Consider the following 21,961-nt stretch of genomic DNA (forward strand, 5'->3'; position numbering starts at 1 on the left):
AGGGCTTATATGAGAACAGTTATGTCTGGATTATGGTGGAATGTGTGCTTGTCACACTCCGGGACAGCAGCACGCCGTTAGCCTGTACACCTAATCTATTTTTGGGATTTTCTTCTTGCTGGGTGGTGATAATGAACCATAGAACGGTTTGGGTTGGGAGCGACTTTAAAGCTCATCCAGCTCCAGCCCCGCTGCCAGGGGCAGGGACACGTCCAGCCCGCCGTCGGAAACGCGCAAAACCGATCGGCATCCACGGGAGCTTTGCCAAGGCCACTCCTCTGCTGTGCCACGACCCGCGGCCGGCGGCGCTGGAGCTCACGGTGCGGAAAACCCCGGGGGAGAAGGAAAATAGCCTCGTGTGAGCACAGCCTCTCGCTGCTGTGCCCTAGCCACGACTGCAAAGACCCACCGGTCTCAAGCCGCGGGTAATTCACGCACGCCACCGCCGGCTCCCGGAGGCCGCGCTCGCCCGTCACTTCCGCGGGCAGCGCCCGCCCTCTGCCCCCGGGGTCTTCCCGGGCCCTTCCCGGGGCCTTTCCGGGGCGAGCGCCGGGGGCGGGGCCCGCGCGCGAGGGGCGGGGCCAGGGGAGGCGGGCCAATGGGGCTCGGAGGGGGCGCGGGCGGGGCGGGGCCCGGCCGTGGCATGTGGCGGGGCCGCGGGGCTCCGGCGTCCCTTCCCTTCCCGGGGCTCTTCCCTGCCGTCCCCTGTCTATCCCTGCCCGCGGGGGCGGCGCCAGCGCCGGCCGAGCGCCTCTCCCGCCCCGGGAGCGCGTCCTCCCACGGGCTCCGCCACGTCGTGAGTTGCGGGCGGGCGGTGACTCGTCCTGGGCCTGAGGGAGCGCGGGCGGGAGGGACGCGGTGCCGGGCGAGCGGCCGTGCCGGGGCTCTCGTGGGGCCGCGGAGCCCGGGCGGGTGCGGCGGGCGAGGAGCCGCGAGGGGGGAGCGGCGGCTCGGCAGCCGTTCCGTGAACCGCCGCACAAGTTGCGAGTACATTTGCGGCGCGAGTTGCCGATAAATGTTGCAGTAAGTTGCTGTCCTCCCCCGGCAGCAGCGGAGGGAGCGGTGGCTGTGCTCCCCCGCAGTCTGTGAACGCTTGTAGATGGTTTTGTTAGTGAGGAGAACTGGGTTTCATTGCGGGGAAGAGGTGATTGACTCAGCAAGTAACTCACCGCCCGAGTGTAACATTTTTTTAGGCCCTGTGGACCACCTCAAAGATGCGGTGTCTGTAGGAGCCGCCACCCTTAGGCACGGCATCGCTGATCTGTAAATATATCGTGTGTCCAAATGAATAATGTTGAGTGTGTGCAAGTGAGGTTACGCTGGTAAGTGGCATCCTGTGGTATCGTCCTGAAATCTTTTCCAATTTATCCTACCTTAAGTAAAGGTTTTCAGAAGGTTTAACTGTGCCCTGGGCAATGTTAGCAAGGTGTCAGCTGGAGTCCAGGAAATGGCAGGAAGAGTAAACACCGTTCTTTGACCAAGCTCTCAAATACAGCACTCTCTGGGGGTATCCTGTTGCAGTGAATCTTCATCTGGTGGATTCAGCAAATCCTTTAACTTTCCCCTCTGTCTCCCAAACATTGTTTTCTAGGATTGGCAAAGAAAACTCTTGTCACAGGATTGTGTCAAGTAATGTGCCTTGATGTCCTACATGTTAGCTGGTTGAATCCCTGCCGGACTTGGTCATGCAACACCACTGCTGTTTCCTGATAAAGTGAGTTATCTGACTGCTTACTGGAGGGACAAACCCAAGAAATCCTCCCCACCTTCAGACAGATTGTGATGCAGTTTTGGTGAGCAATGTAAACTTGCTGATAGTGAACATTTGGTGCCCTTTAGTCCTCAGAGGGCTTGTGACTAAACAGTAGCTTTGAAAACTAGGCTCTAGGATGCAGGTTGACGCAGTGTTTTTGTCTCAAAAGTGCATGTATTTTTGTATTAATCAAATTTATCTACCATAATCAACCACTATGTATGTTAATGCAGTCCATTATATGGCAATGGATAGTTTAGAAGAAATTAATCAATTTTTGTTAGCTTTTGTGTCTGTAGTAGATTTGTACACGTGTTGTGCGTGTTTGCTGCTTGGTTCTGGCTTTTATGTGTAGTGCATGTATACACACATGTATTGTTTTGGTACTTTTTTTGGGAGAAATTCCAGGCCACATGCCTCTTAACATGTTGGTGAGGGCATCTTTATTTTTTACTTTTAATTGAAAATTCCCTGCTGGATTTATAAACCCATCTGCCAGGAAACAGACTTTGCATCTGGTTATCTATTATTGAAATTCTTACTGGCACATCCATACAACCTGAAGCCTCTGCCTTCTAAGGGAATTCTCCTGGCACAGGCTTTTTGAAGGTTACAGGAGTAAATTGCAAGCAAAATTTCAAGCTTTGGTGATGGAAGAACTTCAGTACTGAAGACCTTATGATGTGTTTAAAATGTCTGGACACATACCCTGGATTACAGGAAGTGTACTAGCAGACTTTTTACCTGTATGTTACTGGCTAAATTTTCAAGGGAAAATGTTGCAGGGACATTAATGAATGGAGATGTTTGTGCATGGGAAAGCTGGAGGAAAAAGCAGTCAATTCACCAGGACATGGAGGTAGTTCCTCAGCTGCTGTGCATTGCAGAGCAGTGACAACCCACAGCAGTTGAATGTTTGTCCTTGTTTCAACTGGGATGGGATGCTCTTCTGAAGGAGGTGTCTTGCACATGCTGGTTCAAAGCTCATTTGTGAGGTACATGAGATACCCTTCCCACCCATGTCCAGCACAGTAATTGTTGGATGAAACTCCATGGGTTGTGCTGAACCAGCAGCCAGCCAATGTGATCTTTAAGACTTTTTTCCTCCTGCCCTTAAAAGGACTGGGAGGGCAGTATCCCTGCTGTGTGTGCTGGATGCCATCTGACACTGTGTGCTCTGGCTCAGCAAGGCTGGTTCCCTTCCCAGCTTCCAGCCTGTTCTGCAGGTGTAATCCTTTGTCATACCCCACATGTCAGTGATATCCAGCCTGTCTGGGTGTGGAAAGGGCTGTTGACTTTGTTGATAGCGAAGCCAAGAAGTCCTGTGAAATAAACTACTATTGATCCTCTCTTGCTTGATGGTAGCAAGCATTTGATGTATTCATTTTTCCAGTCATTTTTGGTTCCCTTCCTACAGCTTAGACTGGGGGAGTTAGTGAAGGAGTTGTGAATTGGCAGCTGGGTCTAAGGATGCTTCTGGATGCACTGCAGGGACAGTGACAATGCTAAAAATTAGTGCAGGCAGGTGCATTTTGGGTTCACAGCTCCTCCAGCTTTTGACTGCTGGCAATCCAAGAGAGTCCTCATGCAGGTAAGATGCTCAGCGTGCTTGTGGTGCAGCAATTCATTAAGGAAAGGACAGCTTGTCTCTGCTGTGGTATGGAGATCCCCTTCTTGAAGGGTGGAACTACATGATTATCTTGCTGGTGTGTAAAGTGGCACTTGGCTGCTTGCTGTTTTGCTGTCTGGCTTGCTCATTGCTTTGGTTCTGCAGGTGAAAACCTTGCATTTATCTGAGGGCTCTGCTTTGCTGTTCTTGTGATTTCCCTGGGATGATGTTTCCTCAGGGCAGTTTTGAGTGTCCATCACCATAGATGCCAAAATGTCTGACAGTCTTCCATTTCCTTTGTGGGCTTTATTTTTCTTTGCTGTTCTGGGCACAGCCTCCTCACAGCTCAGATCTTGGGTTTTAGTGCTGAGAGGTAGGTGTGCTGCTGCACTGGCACCAGGGTGGTGCTGTGTAGTCAAACTGGATGGGACTGAAACCAGTGGTGGCATTACTGTGGTGGGAAGGCTGGTCTTTAACCACCCTTTGCAGAATGTGGGCTCTCTGGAACGGTGTGACAGTGTGTGGGTCTGGATTCTTCATCATGTCCTTTCCTCCTGTTTGAAGTGGTTGTTGTCAACCATTTGGAAAACACACTGGGTGCTTGTTTGTTTGGTTGTTTTCCTGCAGGATGATGTGCTATGAAGAAAGAAACAGAAGGCAGAGAGCCAGGGATATGGGTACTTGTTTATTTGCAGCCAGCTGGACTGTCCCCCAGGGTGGCAGGACCCACAGTTCGTTTGTACATCTTGCACCAGCTTGAGGAACCAGCTGGTCCCCCCATTTGAGCAGGAAGTTCGGCCTGTGGGTTGCAGGGGTGTGCCTGGGTTATCTCTGTGCATCACCACAGCTCTTGGCACCTTTGCTTGGGGAGACTCAGCTGGGCTGTGTCCCCTAAAGGACAACTAAACTGTGTTCTACAGATGTGGCCATGTGTATGAGCCCCCATAGTTACGTCTGTTATTCCTGAAGAACACAGAGAGGGAAGGAGAGGTGGTCTGTGTACAAGAGCCTTTTTATTACTTACTGAGACATTCAGCAAGTCCCCTTCACTGCTTCTGCTAACAATGACTGTCCAGGAGGGCATTGGGTTTGCCTTCCCAGGCTCCACCTGACTCTATCTTGGTGCCAGGCCAGGAAAACTACTTATGCAATAGACCAGCAAAACATGTCAGTATATATTTCTCATGTGTCCCTGTGTCCTGGTTTCAGATTTGTTAAAAAAAAAAAAGGGTTAAGGAGAGTGGCTGTTAAAATTTATGTTTAATTTTACATGTATGTTTGTGTTGGATTTATATTTGTTTGGCTTGAGGAGAGACTTTGCAGCACTTTAACTAAATCTGGTTTTAAATCCACTTAAGTTAAACTCCTACTACAGCTAGTGTGTGGAGACCAGGATGAAATCTCATTAATTTTAATAGGATTAAGCATGTTCTTTTGCTGAATCTTCTTCTCTATCTTTTTTTTTGTTTGGCTTCTCTCTATAGAAAGCAGGATAAACTTTTCCACTCTTCCACCTTTGTGAAAATGCTTTGACAGTCTCACAGAAATGTCTCTCTGATTGCATACAATAACGTTTTACACATTTTTTTCCTATGCTTTCAGCTGTAGTCCTACTGTATTCAGGCTTTTATTGGCTTTTGCTTTCCCTAAAGGCGCAATAATTCCTGACAGCAAGAAAGCATTTACAAGTGTTTGCATGGTAAGTTTCTACACTCAAAATCATTATTTTTGCTTTTGGTCTCTCTGGATAGATTTGAAACTGCTGTAAAACAAGCCAATTAGTAGAGAGAAACTCTGTAGAAGTCAACAGGACCTGAGCTTATGCAGATGGGTGAGGGCAAAATTAATCTCTGTTCACCAAGCAGGAATAAACTAAAGAACAGGAAATAAAGGTAGAAGTGATCTGAATGCAAACTGCTTGAAGGGAAATATTTGGGGTCTAAGATTAAGCAACCATTAACTGGAGAGAAGGCTGCTTCATGCATTTGTGTTACCTCTTTACTTCCACATTTCTTGGTGTACATCATGCCCTGAATATCAGTATTGATACAGGAATTTGATTTGTTTGTAATTCATGTTATAGGAACACTCCTCTTCCCTCTCTCCGTCTGAAAAGACAAATGCCACAGCAGGTATTTCCAGATGTTCTGAGATGCTGCTAATGACACACTACGTACATGCTTTCATAGGAAAAGCTGACTTGTACCTGTGTACTAAGCTGGATTTCAAGAGACTTGATTTTCATTTTCACTTCCAGCTCTGACCAGTTCCTCCTATAGGTAGACATGAATGACTCAATCTTTTCACACCCCTTTTCCCACCCTGTGAGATAAGGGAGGGTTGATCTACCTTGCCTCTGCTCTTTTGAACTGATGCCTTGTTGTGCTGTGGACTAGCCCATATTACAAAGGTTGGGCTGGTGTTTTTGTGTCAGCAAATCTCCTCTATACCATCAATCCTTATGATGAGACTTTACATCATCAGTGTGTTGTCTTGCTGGAAGTAGCATGTAGGTTGAAAAGCCTGTATCTAATTAAAAAAGGAGAATGTGGGGGGGCGAAAAAAGCTTTCTGGGTTTTTCTTTCCGTAAGATAAACAGAGATTGGCTAATTAAGGGGGTTAAGGATGGGGAATTCTGACAGCTGCCCAGTGATACCTTGAAATTCTCTGTGTGCAAGCAGAGAGCATTTATTCCCATCATAAAAGGGTTAGGCTTGGAAGGGACCTTGAATATCATCTAGTTCCAAACCCCCTGACATGGGCAGAGATGATCACATTGCTCAGGGCTCCTTCCAACCTGGCCCTGAACACTTTCAGAGGAGGGATATCTAAAACTTCTCTGAGCAACCTGTGCCAGTGCCTTACCACCCTCATGATGAAAAACTTAATCCTAGCATATAAGCTAAGTCTCTCCTTGTCCTGTCACTCTCTTCCCCTGTGAAAAGTCCATCTCCCTCTTTTCTATATGCCTCCTTTAAGTACTGATAGACCACAATGCGGTCACCCCAGGATCTTTTCTTCTTCAGTCTGAACAACCCCAACTCTCAGCCTGTCCTCATAGGAGAGGTACTGAACACAGCACTCCAGGTTGGGTCTCATCAGAGCAGAGTAGAAGGCAGAATTCCCTCCCATGACCTACTGGCCATGTTGCTCTTCATGCAGCCCAGGCTTTCTGGGCTGCAGGTGTGCATTGCTACGACATAAGTTACATCTTCATCTATGATGATATTTTTTTAAGGGATTGCCAGCAGTTTATATTTGCATTGGAAGTGGCAGGAACTATGTGTTCTGGCTGTATTGACCATCTCTGAGGTGCCTGGAGTAGGCGTGTGCTGTGGCTTAAATGCATCACTGATGATGTCTGGGATATCCCTGACTCCAATGGGCACATTTTGGGTGGTGAAGCCAGTAAGGGAGTGCAGTGTCATGAGCCTGCTGGTGGCTACACCACTCAACTTTATGCATGTCACAGATTCCACAGGTTCTGCTAGGCTTATTCTCACACATAAAGTTATGTGAGTTTTTGTGTGTTTGGGGAATTACTGCCTAAGAGAGATATGCTAATGTGGAAACAGCTCATAATGTTCTTCAGGGACACTTGCTTGAGTTTGAGAAACACGTGGCCTGGTCTGAGCTCTAATGCAGATGGCTTTTGTTAGCAGCTGACTTGGTAAGCAAAAGCAGGATGTTGTGTTTGTTTGCTATTTAGCAAATAGCTTTTGACTCAATCCCATGTATTCGTAGATTCCTGTTTGTTGCTTTCCTGTCCATTGCAAAGGAAGCAAGGATTTCTAGGCTTTGAAAATCTTGTAATGTATAGAAGCTGTATGTTGTATGAAATACATGATTTAACAGATGTAGCAGAAGTGGGTTTCCAGCGCTGATGATCCATCCTCTTAAGGAATATCTGAATGAAAGTGTTTAAAAATAAGATATAAGCAGAAAATGCTGGTGAGTTGGGGGATTTTGGTTGCCATCTTTTTTTTTCCTGCAGATTTTGGCAATATTATTAAGCAGCTCTTTCTGGGTGGTATGTTCTGCACTTGGTCTTTGACCCCTCTGAAAGTAGAAACAGATGTAATGCAAACTATGGAGTAGGCAACCTGCCCCGTGGGAGCTGACTGAAAACAAACCCCTCTACTGAATGAGCTCTTAAGTTATTGCATGTCTTGGGACGAATTTGTTTGCAGTAAATCAGTAAGATAACACCTGCAGAGGTCCCTTCTGAAGTTAAAATACCTGCTCCAAAATTGTGATAAACAGCTGACTCAGGCATTCACATTTGTAGTTGCTTCTTAGGAAGATACAATGAATGCCATCCAGTGAGCGTAGAGCTGTAACACAGGATTTCATACAGAAATTCATCTGCATAAAAGATGTCTGGGGGAAGGAGAGAATTTGTAAATAAAATACGTGGATGAATTCAGTATTTTTCTCTCATCTCCAGGAATGCTACTGCTGTATGGAAGTGCTTTAAAAAGCAAAGGCTGAAATGGTGGGCATGCAGTTTAAATGCTTAGAGATTGTTTGATTTTGTAGATGTTAATATGCATCTGCATAGGTAGAGAATTTTCTGTCGGCCTATAGGTACTAGATGGTTTGCTAAGCAAGTTCCTTTTCAGATGCCTGTCAGAAAAAAAGGCATATAAACCCAAAACTCACCCCAAAATCCTCAACACATGATCCTCACTGCAGTGCAGTTTTTCTGCTCTGTTGTCAGCTTGGGCAGATTTACCTCATGATATAATTCCAGGCAACTGAAGTGAAAGTGCCCTTCTGCATTATATCCCGAGAAGATGCTGGTTCTAAACCTAAAATACAGAAGGAGCCTGAAGAACCTTCTGGTCCTCTGACCCATTGCTGTCTGGTGCTTTCTCTGATCTCTTGTCGGAATTTTCAGATTTCTGGACAATTTTAAGAAGCAAACACATTTCTCAGTAGTTGACAGTTGTGATGCCAAACATGGGCTGTGTCACTCAGATTCCTGATATTCTGTAGGAATGACTTTGCTGCTTATATAGGGCAGTTCTTGGTTTACTATAAACTGCAGCTTTTGAGGAAAGCAGCTTTGGTGCCACTTCACCTTGTGTTCTGAGGCAGTGTACTGGTAGGATTTAACCCCTTCCTTACAGATGAACAGGAGCAAGAGCAGGTTTATGGGTTTGAGGTCCCTACAATGGGACTCTTCAGCCTTCCAGTTGGACTTGTTAGTCTGGGCTCTAGTTATGAAGGTCCTAAACTTTATTTAAAGGAAGAGGCTGAAGAAGTGTTGTACCTCAGTGCTGGCTGCTTGGGTTCTCACTTTTCTGCATTTATAGCCATTTTTCGTTCCAGTCTTGCAGAGTCTCTAGCAGCAAACAATTTCAAGCAAAAGGTGTTGTTTGATAGGTAGAATTGCATGTTAATTGGAGTGTGAATTATTTCATTCTTGGCACATCTTTTGGTATGTATCTGATTTCATTCAGTCACAGTCTGTTCCACCTGTTGATTCCTGACCTGTAATGGTGTTCTGCTGATCTGATGATATTGGACAGTTTTGTACTGGAGTACAGTGGAGCTGAAATCTTCAGAACATTGGTCAGAAGCAAGCAGTAAGAGTTTCTGCTGGTAGTGTGGTTTTCCCATGCTTGTCCTTTCCCTTATTTTTGTCATCTGAGCTTGGACAACATCTCCCAGAGAAACTCTTGGCCTATATAATTAGTGTATGGTGAGGTCATCTTTGAACCAGGGTGTAACCATGGTTTATCTTGTTGGTAGTTTGGCTTTTCTAGTTCACCTTTCCCTTCATTACAGGATCAGAGCATCTTTATCAGTAGCCAGAAGTTTCTAATTGGTTCAGTCTTCCTGATGCTTTTAGGTCACAGCTCCTGGAGGAGTAAGAATAACCTCTTGGTTTTGTTACAACAGCAGGTATTAAATTTTGAGAGAGAGGTTTCAACTTTGGGTTTTTTTCTATGTTTGTTGCTGTACTGCTGAGCAAATATTGAAGACTGATATAAGCACAGAGGCATCTGAAATGGCTTCTGAAAATATCTGTATTTGTGACCCCATTTGTCCAGTCAAATACAGGGCACTTTGCACATTTGTGTCTTTGGTACAAGTTAAACTGATGTTTGTGGTGGTTGTAATCTCTCTTGGTGAGCTGCTCTGCTGACTTTCTGTAGATGCCCATGACATTCAGGTGATCTGCTGGAATAGTTTTGGAGTTCTTGTTAGCCACATCAGCAGCAGACAGGCAGATGGACAGACCTTCTATGTTGAGCTCAGAAAGGTTCAGAAGAATCTGCTGCTGCCTATGTAATCTCTCTTCCATGAATGAGGGGCTCTGTGGTACTGGAAGACCTTTGAGCAAGGTCTGGAGAGCTGGAAGACTGGAAGAGCTTTGAGGAGCTCAAACCAAGCTTATTTTACTGTATTAATCAGTTTTTTGAGTAAAAAGACTCTAAACTGTAATAAAGAGTTTATTCTGAAATGGAAAAGAGGGAACCCAGAACAAGTTGGTTCTGGTTCTTACCAGAACAAGGTAGGAGAGCATGGCTGCTGCCCTGTTGGTGTGCAGGAGATGAAACCCAAGAGCTGGGCTGAAGCACTTCTGCAGATGCTGCCTTGGCAGCCCGTGAGAGTAAGGAGAGGGAAGGATGTTTTTCCTCTAGGTTCTGATAACAGGTTTAAATTCAGGTTGGTCCATGACCTGAGGACTTGCTGTCTAAGAGGAACCTGCCACAGGGAAGACCAGCAAGGATGAGGAGAGCTGCTATTGCATTTATTTCTTTCTTTGTTTGGAAAAAATAGATTTGGCTAAGCTCTCCCATCCACCCTGCCCTGTGATTTCCACACCTTTCAAGCTGTCAGAATCACAAAGTAGTGATGCATGTGCCAACAAACTTTATTTGGTATTGCTATATATGTATTCCTGGCTTGGAGACTTTAGGAAGAATCTCTTCTTTGTCCTAACATGTATAGTGAAAACCTCCCCAGTGTCATATTGCACTGAGATAAACTGGAGTGTCTTTCTGCTGCATCTCACCAGAGGTCTTCCATATGAAACTACCTTTGTTTTTTAACCTGAGTTGTCTGCTTAAATAGAGGAAACTTTCTATAATCTAGGACCCTTCTGGTTGTTTTGCTTGTGAGGATAACTGGAGGTGGAGCCCCATGTTTGGATTTTTTTTTTTTTTCGTGTTTATTTTCCGTATTTCAGGGTATGCACAAAGGTCTTGCTTCCTTAAAGAAAGAAGTAGCCAAAAATGTTTACATTTCTTCTGGTTGTTTTAGGGCTGAACAGACAGTCCCTTTCAGTCATTCCACTGGGGTTGTGTTTTGGCTGTTTCCAGGCTCTGTGAACTTTTCCTGGGTTTCTGAGCTCCCACAGGCTGATGCTTTTGTAACATAAGGTGACATTTTTGCTGTGTGTAACCCTGCTGAAAACCATGCACAGGCTTAAATTCTTGAGCAAAGTTGCAGAACCTTGTGCTCTGGATGGAGGTATGTCCTATGTTACCATGAGCCTAAAATTAGTATTTCAGCTGCATGAAGAGGAGCATAATAATTTCTCAGAAATATCTGGAGTGGAAGATAGCATTTCATTGAAACTTGAATTGATCTGGATTGTCAGGAATTTGCTGACTCTGGTAAAATTCTGCAGGGCAGGAGGTGGGTGGGTGACCAGGCTTTAACACGCTGGCACTTGCTCCAGAAGTGACACTTGGTTATTTGTACCTGTGTCGCTGTTATTTGTTACCAAGTTGCTGCTTGCTAAGTCTCTGTTAGCACCACGCTGGTCAGTTTTGGATTGAATAGCGCCTGAGGCACAGTTTATTTCTGTGCACGTGGAAGGTGCTGGTTCTAGGTTCTAAAGCCATCCCTCAGCAAGCATGAAGCACCTGCCCTGCAGAGTACCTGCTGCTGCAGGCACTTGGAGAAACCAACCTCGGGAGTTGGCCTCTTACCCTTCTTGATGAACTTTGCTCTGTGTTAGTTCAAGGCTGCAGAGTTCATGTGGGAGCCCACTGGGATGGTTCCTTTGAGGGTCTTGTTGAAAGCTGGTTAATTTGAAACACATGGTGTGAAATGCCCTGCATATGATCTCCAGTTCCCATGAGACAACAACACGTCTGAAAACTTCTATCTGCTTCGGGTGCAGACCAGACATGGGAAGGTTGCAGTTGAGCCATAGTACAGATTTTTATTGCTTAAAGGTATTTTTGTTGACAGATTTATTGTTCAGTCACAGCTTTATGCAGTTAGCCTTTGGCAGCTTGCTTTTCTGTATATTAAAACTAGATTGTTTCAGATATTTCAAAACAAGGCACATTTTCATAAATCAAATAGCTGTCTGATCATTTTTCACAGGAAAAATGTTTTGCTGAGTAGTACTTCTCAGCATCAGAACTGCAGCACATGGCTCTAATATGGGTGAGAAAGGATGATGGATGGGTGATGCTGGTTTAGGAATTTTAGGCTTTAATATTTATTTCTTCAGAGGAAAACCATGATCGCCATGAAGCCTCAATAGTGTCTTCAACTGTATAAGCTGTCTCCCTTGTTCCTCCTGAGAGAGGAGCCAAGTGTGCAACCAAGGAACAGAGAGATGGAGATGGGTAAAGCTGGTAGAAACAGCTTTGCAGCTTATCAAAACTTTCTCGGGGAGCCAAAGGAACTTAATGGCTCTAAAGCTGCTGCTCAGAAAATCATCTAACTTCATCTGGTCATACTCAGCTGACATTGGGTCAGCCTCTTGTGCCTTCTGTCTCCAAACCTATCTACATGTGCATCTTCAGTCTTGGAGAGAAGCTTGGGAAGTAAAATGCATCTGAGGGCTGCAGTGCAGATTCCCTGTCTCCTGTATTCTTGCCTCGATTTACAAAATGAAATATGCTTGTCTTGCCTTGGCAAAATCTGTTTTAATTCTGTTTTTCTAAAGAGAGAAATGTTGCACTTGTTTAGAAAGCTGACAACACGTCAAGTGTTTAGCAGCACATGCAAGTGGGAAACAGGCCTTATGCCTTCTCAATTTGATGGGAGAGGAGCACTGTTGTCTGCAAAAGGTATTCCACCCGTTTTCCCTGCTTTGTTATTATACTGAAGATAGAATATTTCTTTGCAACTCAGACCGTATTTCATACCTAGTCCATGCACACTTGGGAGCATGAGTTTTGAGGCAGTGTCTACTGGCTCCTCAATGACAGCTCAAAAGAGCATGTGTTGCCCTAAATGATTTACTTTGCACACTTTGTACCTGTGATCTCTAACACCCACATTCCCTCTTTTTGTGTTTTTTTTGTTTATTTCTGTATCTCTCCTCACTCTGGTGCAGTCATTGCGCGCACCTTGCAGCTGCTTAACCAGGAGCAGCTGAGGCTGCTGGTGGGGGGCATGGAGGCAAGGGATTTATAATCCAAGGGCTTCTCTCTGCTCTTGCAACATCATCCCAATCATTGTTCTTTGAAATAATGAATTTTTTTAATTATTATTATTTGTATAGATTTCTTGGCTTAAGCAGTGTGAGATCAGCAAGAAGCGAGGAGCTATTCTGAAACCCAGCAGGCAGTGCCCTCTGGATATGTGTGTACACTGCAAAGTCATCAGTCATTCAGTTGTTGACTCAAAGTTATTCTGGTTTGCCAGTGTGCTTGTTCCCTGCTGAGTTACAGCCACAGATAACAAAAGTGAACTTTGCATTTTTCAGTGTAGTCTTTTCCCAGACTTTATTTGTTGCTGTCTTTTGTGGTTTGGTTTTGCTTTAGTTTGGCTTTGAATTTCCTTGGGGATGTTCTATAGGTGGAGAAAGTAGTGCTTGAGGAGTCAATTTTGCCACAATTTCTCAAAATTATGTCTGAGGGGAACAGTAGCATTCATCTCTTGCACTGTGCTGTCCAGACAGGGATTAACATGGTTTGGATAAAGTTTAGTTAGTGCTGTTCTGGGATGTAGGTTTTTGGGGTGTGCTCAGAGGGGTCTTTGAGTACAGATGGAACCATGTGGGGCTGACTAAAAGTGTGAGAGGAAGTCAGAAATACAGCCTATTTTTTGTGATATAGAGGGCAATTGTTAAGTTGGGAAAAGTGATCTGCAAGTAATTGTTAACTCCTGTTTTGGATGAATGGAATTGGCTAAGGTGAAAGAGGCCAAAAAACCACACCTCTAGCTGTGGTTTCTGATATTTAATACATCATCCCAAACCTCATCTGTACTGCATTAAAATGTGGCTGCAGCTGGTTATCCTCTCACTGGTCTTGGAAAGGAGCTGTTTGCTTGTCTGATACAGTCTGTGCATTGTGTTTGTCTGCTTCACACAATCACCCTGCAGTCTGCACAGGGATTTTTATAATTGGCTAAAGGATGTTGAAAAGTGTTTTAAGCTTATAATCTTGTATTGAGTGCCTTAGGGGGAGGTATTGCCAGTTGGCCCCTGAGGAGACCATGTTTAGTGAGAGGAAAAGAGGGGACAAATCTCTTGTGCATGAGCTTGGCATGTCCTCCTAAACCAATGCTGGCCTAATCCAGAAAGGCTGCCAGGTGCATTGGAAGAAGTGACAGTCACTTTCTGGGGTTTTGTTTTGCTGTGCAGTTGTTGCAGTCAAGTGGAACCAAAGTGAGCTGTGATGAGAAGGACTTGTAGTGAAGTGATGTGGTTGGGGATACAAAACATCCCTTTGCATAGGGGATGCGTGTCAATGCAACAGCTTCTAGCTACTGGTGTGATCATTTGATCTTGCAAATATATGTAGTTCTTGGGTTGGTTGAGATTAATATTAATATTTTATTTGTCATAAAACTGAGATGTTAATTATAATAATAATGATAGTATTTATTTATAGCTGTAATGCTATTATATCTGCAGTTTTAAAATGCAATGCAAGATGTTTATTCTTTGAGAGTGTTTATTATAACTGCAAAATTATTACTAAAGGTGTGGAAAAAAACTCCTATATAAATGTTTAGTGTTTGTATTCATTGCTGTTACTCCTTTCTAGTTTATTTGAAACATGCATTATTACATGGGTAATTTATTCTCAGGGTCACTTCTTAGGTTGTAAAACAATGCTTCTTATAAACCCTGGACCTTGAAAAGGGACATAAGCTGCACTCTTTCAAATGTGAAATACATTAATGATTTTTTTTTTCATTTTTGTTTGTGTGTAAACTACCACTTTCTGAATCTCTGCCTATAACCTGTGAGCTTTTAAAAAGTGCACTTTAGCACCATGGGGTGGGAGTGCAGGTTGCCAAGCAGTGCTCTGAGGTGAGATACCTCTCGTGTCTTTGATAGAACCCAATTCACTTGCTGTAATAAGGATTGAAGGATTTGGAACTTAAGACAGTTCTTGCTGTCTGCTCTGGACAAAAAAAAAAAATCTCTCGTGGGCAGAATATTTCATGTTTTCCCTTGCCTTCCCCCTTGCTCCCTGTTTTATCAACTGCAGCTTTCAACCGTTAATCTATAATATATACAAAGAATGACAGTAAGAGTGTGATAAAGGCTGAGACAAACTTGTAGAAGTGCCTTGAAATTTGGTAGAGTGGAAAAAATATTGGAAACTGGCTTGGCTGAACAACACAAATTAGTATTGCCAATTCCCTGATGACAACGTGGGGCTGCTTTCCTGAGCAGCTGATGCTGGTGTAGCATGTTGCAAAAGCTGTGCTGGTATTGCACAAGTCATCTCCTCTCCTGTCCTGATTCTTTCAAATTTGGTAGAGTGCACTTGGAAGAAGTGATAAGGAAAGAGCAAAGCCAGTCCATGCTGTGCTTGCACAGTGTGTGATGGGAGAGGGGGCCCTGGCAGAGCTGGTGCTGGCTGGACATCAGGCGTAGTCGCTGGTACATAGGACTAGATGGGGCTGCTGAGCTGCCTTTCCCTGCCAGGACTTCTCTTGTCAGGTCAGATTTAGAAATACTTCCAGCTGTCAGGTGAGATGATTCAGGCTTGAATTTCTGGCTGCCCTGAGAAACCTGCTTGCACAAAATGAACATGATGCTGCGCACACTTGCTCCAGGGAGAAAGCTCCAGTGGGGTGCATGAGCTGAGGTCAGCAGTGCAAAGGCCCTACAATTATTTTGGGCTTCCCATCTCTCTGGGAGAACAGATCTAAAAATGCTCCATCTATTTTCAACAGGTAAAATAACTCTTTTTACCAGACTAAATAGGCAGGAAGGAACTTCTTGAGTTCCTCAGGGAACTTGAAGGTATACTAGGAAAACTGAATTTGAGGCACTGCATTTTAGTGTCAAGTTTTGTCTCCATCTTCGGCTCTTTGACAGTCCAGTGTGTACCTGTATATTGTATGCCCTCTGAGGAGCTTGGAGTAGCTGCTTTTATTTCACCCCTTTTCAGACAGGGTGGTTTTGAAGCTAAAACTCTGTTGCCCTGTTTGGTGCTTTAGGATATAGCAGAAGGAAAAATTGGAAACAAAAGTTTGGTGGTACAAAGCATAAAAATATTACAATCTGAGTCACAGCTAACAAACATTATTTGGGGCTTTTCTGGGGGAGAAATAGCTATTAGATTCTTAAATTCACAAGCATGGTTGAAACTGGAGTTTTCATGGTTGAAACTGAGACTTCTAGCCTGGATGGCTAAATTAGGGTCTTACGCATATTACTGCGGACTGTTAGATGTTCTTCACTGTGGTATTTATACCATTCACACATGCTGCTCATTCTGTGTTGTGAACTGCCTTTGCAGTCATCACATCCATCTCAGAGATGTCACACAAAGCTGAATCTCAACACTCTTTGAAGGCTGTCACATTTCTCTTCATAACTTCAGCATGGCAACTAAAGCTTGCTTTAATGATGAGAAAGAGGATTGCCCTTAAAAATTCCTTAGGGAAGAGGATTATAATAGGTCTGGTTCAGACTGAACTGTTTGGAAGCTCATGCAAAGCTCCAGAAACCTCAGAAGCAAGAGGATAAATCCAGATAGAAGCTACTAAAGAGGGTAAATCTAGGTAGAAGCTAATAATCTTCTCTGATGTCAGTGGGAGCTGTTTCAGTGTCTTGAGCGATGGAAGCCCCGCTATTGAGTCAAAGTCACATGGGTGCATTAATAATGAAGGAAAGATGTGATTGGTTGTTTTTTGTGGGGAAGTTAAGGTTACTTTTGAGTGTGAATAATCTTCAGTAACAGCTGTGTCTGTGTAATGTCTTGGAAGACCCGAAATAGTGGGTTTTGCTTGTTTTCAATCAAAATTTCTCTTGAGTTTTTTGTAATGACCAGTAAAACCAAGGAAGAAATCAACCTTGGTTACTTGGTTTTGACTGACTTGGTGTAAAGGCAGGGCCAGGACTATAGTTCCCCTTACTATCAGTGTGCTCAAACTGGTGAAAACTCTTCTGCTGAGCCTGGGCACAACGTTAAGGGTCCCAGGATGAGTCCAAAGACATCCTATCTGTGCTGCCACATGCTACTGGGCTTTGAGATTGACTTTGTACACAAGGCTTTTGACTTAAGCTGTTCTCCACGGGGATGTGAAGGAAGGAGAGAAAAGTACCTTTTCTAAAGAAAGAGCCTCTCTGGGAAGTTGGGAAAGGTCTTTACTTCTCCTGCCTCTGAGCCCTTGCTTGTTTGTGATGTGTAATGATATTTTCCTGCCTTTTATATGCTTTTATTTTCCGTTCCTGCTCATAGGGATATAAATAGTTTTTGTTTTGTTTTTTTATTTTAATAGGTATATTGCAGTGGATCTGAAGTTGATATAAGAGAGAATTTCTTCTGGGTAGAGAAGCTTCCCTGTAAGGCCAGCCCTGAAGATGTGGACTGCCATTGTGTTCTTCCTGCTGATTTCCATCTGTGTATGTGAACACCGGTCTTCTGTTCTAAAAGGGAGAGGAGTCCATGTAGTGCAAATAAACAGGCTTACAAATGAAGAGAAATGCAGGCAGGCTTGTCAGAGCCCAGGTGCTTCAGGTGAGGTTCTTGTCCCTTGAATGGAATTCCAGCTGCATTTTCTGCTCCTTGAAGGTCTCTGCTGCTCCTTTGACAACTTTCTTTCTTAATTCCAGTTGTTTACAGGCATTTATAGTTATGGCTTCTCTGTGTGGTGCTGAATAACTCCTGACAGCCGTGGTTAAATTGAATCCAGGACAACTGCTTCCCAGGGCCCTTCGAGCTTCCATAAGAAACAGCATGTGCTGTTGGTGTGCACTGATAGCGTGCAAAGAGTGTTAGGCCACTTGAATTGAAGAATGATTATTCCCTGCTGCCAGATGTTTGCAAGTGAGCAGTGCTGTTGTAGACAGCTGCACTAGAATGAGTAATCTTTGCTCCTGTGTATTTGTATGCATTTTCTGCCTTAGAAGAAATTACTTTGTCCTGCAACCAAGCACAGGGTTAAATCTGTTGAGGGAAATGCCTTCTCACCACCTCTGAGATGTCTTTACAAAGAATTAAACTTCTAAAAGAGTATTTGAGCTGTCCTTATGAAGGTCCCAACCCTGTCTCGCCAAATGAGAAAGCTTGTAGCTCATACAAAAACCTGGTGATGCTGTGGTGAAGATGAGACCTTGGCTCAGGTGGATGAATATCTGACATTCAGATGGCTAGGAACCTAATAAAGATGCTGGTTTTAATGGCCATTAATGGTTGTTTTCCTCATGAAAACATCCAGATGAATTTACATGGGTATTAACTGTAGTGCACTTAGTTTGTCACTGTCTGGGTGAATGAACTGCTGTTGTCAGGAGACGCTGGTACCAGAAGACAAACAAGTGGGTAGGCTACACTGACAATTTGGCTTCATTGTCTTTCTTTGGTTATTTGCACTAAGGCGAAGCCAGGATCCTTTAAGGCCAGACTTTCTAGATATTGTGTGGTTTGGGGGGTTTATCTGGTTGTGGGGCTTTTTTTCCTCTTTTTTATTTCTTCAATTCTTTAATTAGAGCCACGAAGCAGCGTGTTTGGTATCCTGTGTGCAGCAATCCATTTTCTCTGCTGTTTTCAGGGAGCCATCGCTGTAATTGGTCTGTGCCCTACCAGAATCACTGCCTCTTCCTGCAGTGTCACCAGCTGAGTGTGTGCCAGAATGCTGGAGAAGAAGACATCAAAGACCTGCTTGCAGGTAAAGCCATGTTTCAGGCATCTGGGAAATCCAGGATCCTGATTCTTTTGCTTTAAATACCTACATTTAACCCTTGATAAGCTTTCAGCTGAGGAAGATGGGTTGTGAAATGGCTGCAGGGTGATTCTGAAGGTACAGTTCCCTGGACTAACTGTTTCACTTTGTCCTAGGGGCTCTGGCACTTGCATGAGATCATGATGTGTCTTTGAATAGCTTTTGTAGCACTTACTGAGTAACAGTTTGTCTCCATGTTGAAGACATCATTCATTCATGCCATTTGCATGCCACATGCTGTCCCAGAGAAAATAAAGGCATAACAGATGTATTTATATCTTTCTTCAGAGAAAGGAAAATGTACTGGCATTGTTTTTCCCTCAGATTGCCAGAATTTTGTTCCAGAGTCAACAGACCCCTTCTTTAATCAGAGCAGCAATTGCTCATGTTGACTTTCCAGTGCCAGGGTATTCAATTTTAATAAAGTGACACAGTAACAAAATGGAGCTTATTTATAATTGGGAAATCAATCTTCTAAAGTTTGTTTCAAAAGTTCATTGTACCCAAGTTTAGAAAAAAAGAATTTGTTCATAGTTCTTTTGGGTTGGCAAAGGTTTCTCTGCAATGTAACAACTGGACTTGTGATAAGCAGATGGGATTTATGTCACTATAAATCTAGCTCACTTAGTTGTGAAGGAAATTATCCTGATGTATGAAGGTGTAAGTAGAAATTTCTGCTCAGTTTTGACAAGTGAAAATTACGAATCTAGGCACAAAGGCTTTGTCGATGATGTGTAACTTTGAAAGCATGAGTCTTCTTCTCAGGAACTGACATTTATAAGATTGCTCCTGTTGATACTGCGCTTTTGCATTGTACCTCTACTTCATTACTCCCCTTTTGTGAAATTAACTCCCTGGCTGGGCAAATACTAGAAGTCTGTGGCAGAAAAAAACCAAACCAAAAAAACCTCAAAGGGATTATGTTCAATAAAGGCAGGGGGGTTTTGAGTTTTCATATTCTTGCTGAATTTAGGGCTGATTTATTCCACTTGTACTGTGTGTACTGCAAAGTATGTGTTCTAGTTTGCATGTTGGGGATTTGAAGTTAGATTTGAGCTTGAGAGTTTTTTATTTTTACAAAAATAATTTGTTTTGTCTTTTGGAAGAAATTGTCAGCGGCAAATGGGAAACAGCAGTGCTTGACCACCAGAGCGATCCGCAGAAAATGGAGAGGATGCTGAATGCACGGGTCGACCAACACAGTGCAGAAAACACGTTTTCTTTAACTGCTCAGACTCACAATATTCATTTGAGGCATTTGCCTGGTGTTGAGAAGAGAGATGTCACAACTAATACTAGAAAAACATTTGCAAGCAATCCTACCACCACTGCCCCTACCACAACAACAAACATTACAAATGCAACTTTGTCTACCACTTATGAAACAACTGCCAAAGCCTCAAACACCCCTGGAGATTCTGATCTCTTTACTAAAGCTGTGCCATCCTCTGCCTTTTCTCCCCTTCATGATACCATCTCTGCTCCCGCTTCCAGCCATGTCACCCAGATAATGACCACCAGCCAAAAATCAGGAAATAATAGCTCTGTTTCAGCAGCTTCCCCCACTTCTGCTCCCCTCACTGCTACTTCTGAAGCAGGTACCCAAGCACAGCAGTCTAGGCGGAGTACCACCAGCACCAGTGCTCCTCACCCTGACAGCCCCACCACTGCTGGAGCTGACCTGAAGACCACAACACTGGAGCTGACCACAACACTGACCACCCCCATCCCACAGGATGCAGGAACATCTTCTGCCGCTTCCACGCGTGCCATCCTGACGGAGAGTTCTCGCTCTATGAATCCAATGCATACTAGCATGTTGCCAGATCTAAAGCCAGAAACAGATATAACTACAGCATCCTTGAATGAATCAACTTCTCTTCTGGGCTCTACAACAGGTGCCATAGGTTTAACTACAGCCTCCACAGTAGCAACTACAGCTGAACATAGGATAAAGTCAACATCTGATGTCTTTTCAACAGCCATGGCTCCAACAGATGCAGCCAAAACAACAGCTTCGGGCCTCACAAAAACTCAGGACACAAACAATGAGTATCTTCTCATTGCTGCTGAGCCCCTGACTCAGTACTTAGTGGATAAAAGTTCACTACTTGCAGTGCTTTTAGTTGGTACGTTCTTTTTCATAACTGTTATAGTTCTTTTCCTCATGCAGGCCTATGAGAGCTACAAGAAGAAGGATTACACACAAGTGGATTACCTGATCAATGGAATGTATGTGGACTCAGAGATGTGAAGAGGTGGGGATAAATACTGGGCAAGAGATGGAAAGGAGATTCAAAGTCTGCCTGACTTGTTTTTCCTTTCTATCTGCCTATAACACAAACTGAAAGTGCTTCCAAATTTACTTCTAGTGCAATTGAGGAGAAATGCCATGTACTGTATTAAGAAAAAATAATAATTTTTTATTCAACTGTGCAACAGGTTGCTGTAAAACTATAAAAAAAAGGAATAATTTTTAACATTTTCATAATGCACAGTAGCTTTGGCCATTATAATTCATTTATAAACAAATCTAACAAGGTGTAAGTTGCCATCCTCTGAAAATGCTGTAGCGCTTTTCAGCTGTTTACAGTGCAGGTTGTGTTTCATTTGTTTCATGTGTGCTCCTCTGAAAACAGAGCAAAGGATGCTGTCACCTTTTGTGAAGTGCTCCCAAATAGCCAGATGAGAAGTGTGGAGTACTGTTGTAAGAGGGGACTTTTAATCCAGTGTGTGTCATATTTCAGTGTGCTTCTTGCTTATAAAGAGGTCTGTTTACAAGGTATTGTAAACTCTGTTTACTGCTAACCCAAGGTATCTTTGCACCACGGAGTGGATTACTGTGCCTCTGCACTTAAATGATCTTATTTTTATATGCAGTTAATAAATGGGGCCCTGGAAGGGCATACCTTGTGTTTCTTGTTTTATTGCTGTCCCTGCCAGTTCAGAAGCAAGCAAATGAGCTTTTGGGGCTTAAGTAAATTAGCTCCACTTCAGTATTCCAAGTGTGGGGGCTTTGAAGACCTCGCTGAAAGCATGGACATGTCACAGAAGATACTCATCATCTTCCAGAGTAGTGCTTCTGTAATTTAAAACCATTATGCTGCCAGTCTTCCAGGTATGCAGACACACTTACTGCTTATTATCTTTTGTGCTCAGAGCATCAGCCTCTGTTTTGGTTTTTCTTTTGCGTTTAGGACCGGCACAGAGTTGTTAGTATTTTGGAAACTTAATTGCACATACAGTTGCAACTTGCCTCCCAAGATCTGCAGCTGAGAGAAAGTAGAAAACACTTGATTTTTAGGCAAATATCCTTCAGTGATTAATGTATCTTATTTGGGTGACATGTACATACCAATAGCAAAGTGCTGGATTGAGGAGTGTTGGGGTTTTTTAACCATATTGATATCTTGTCTCTCACTTTGGATTAGTTCGCTCTTCTTTAATCCAGCTTGCATGTAGTCTTGAATGAGAGTGATAAT

General features: G+C 43.8%; 1 protein-coding gene across 2 annotated transcripts; it reads left to right on the forward strand.

Moving 5' to 3' along the window:
* Positions 1–630: 630 nt before the first annotated feature.
* Positions 631–21,392, forward strand: C1H11orf24 (chromosome 1 C11orf24 homolog). 2 transcript variants are annotated; one of them, XM_058825924.1, is made up of 6 exons: positions 631–796; positions 1,592–1,714; positions 4,965–5,061; positions 17,037–17,275; positions 18,309–18,425; positions 19,586–21,392. In XM_058825924.1, the coding sequence occupies exons 4-6, from the start codon at positions 17,119–17,121 to the stop codon at positions 20,731–20,733; spliced, it is 1,422 nt and encodes a 473-aa protein (XP_058681907.1). In that variant the 5' UTR covers positions 631–796; positions 1,592–1,714; positions 4,965–5,061; positions 17,037–17,118; the 3' UTR covers positions 20,734–21,392. The 2 variants fall into 2 exon arrangements, with proteins under 2 accessions (XP_058681907.1, XP_058681916.1); XM_058825933.1 differs by lacking the exon at positions 4,965–5,061.
* Positions 21,393–21,961: the final 569 nt, after the last annotated feature.

The sequence above is a fragment of the Poecile atricapillus genome, chromosome 1, assembly GCF_030490865.1.
Source record: "Poecile atricapillus isolate bPoeAtr1 chromosome 1, bPoeAtr1.hap1, whole genome shotgun sequence".
Lineage (NCBI taxonomy): Eukaryota > Metazoa > Chordata > Aves > Passeriformes > Paridae > Poecile > Poecile atricapillus.

Excerpts from the sequence above, each read along its gene's own strand:
- C1H11orf24 (XM_058825924.1), top strand. The coding sequence starts at position 17,119 with ATGTGGACTGCCATTGTGTTCTTCCTGCTGATTTCCATCTGTGTATGT. Across the intron at positions 17,276-18,308 it reads TCAGAGCCCAGGTGCTTCAG|GGAGCCATCGCTGTAATTGG; the intron begins GTGAGGTTCTTG and ends TGCTGTTTTCAG. Across the intron at positions 18,426-19,585 it reads CATCAAAGACCTGCTTGCAG|AAATTGTCAGCGGCAAATGG; the intron begins GTAAAGCCATGT and ends GTCTTTTGGAAG.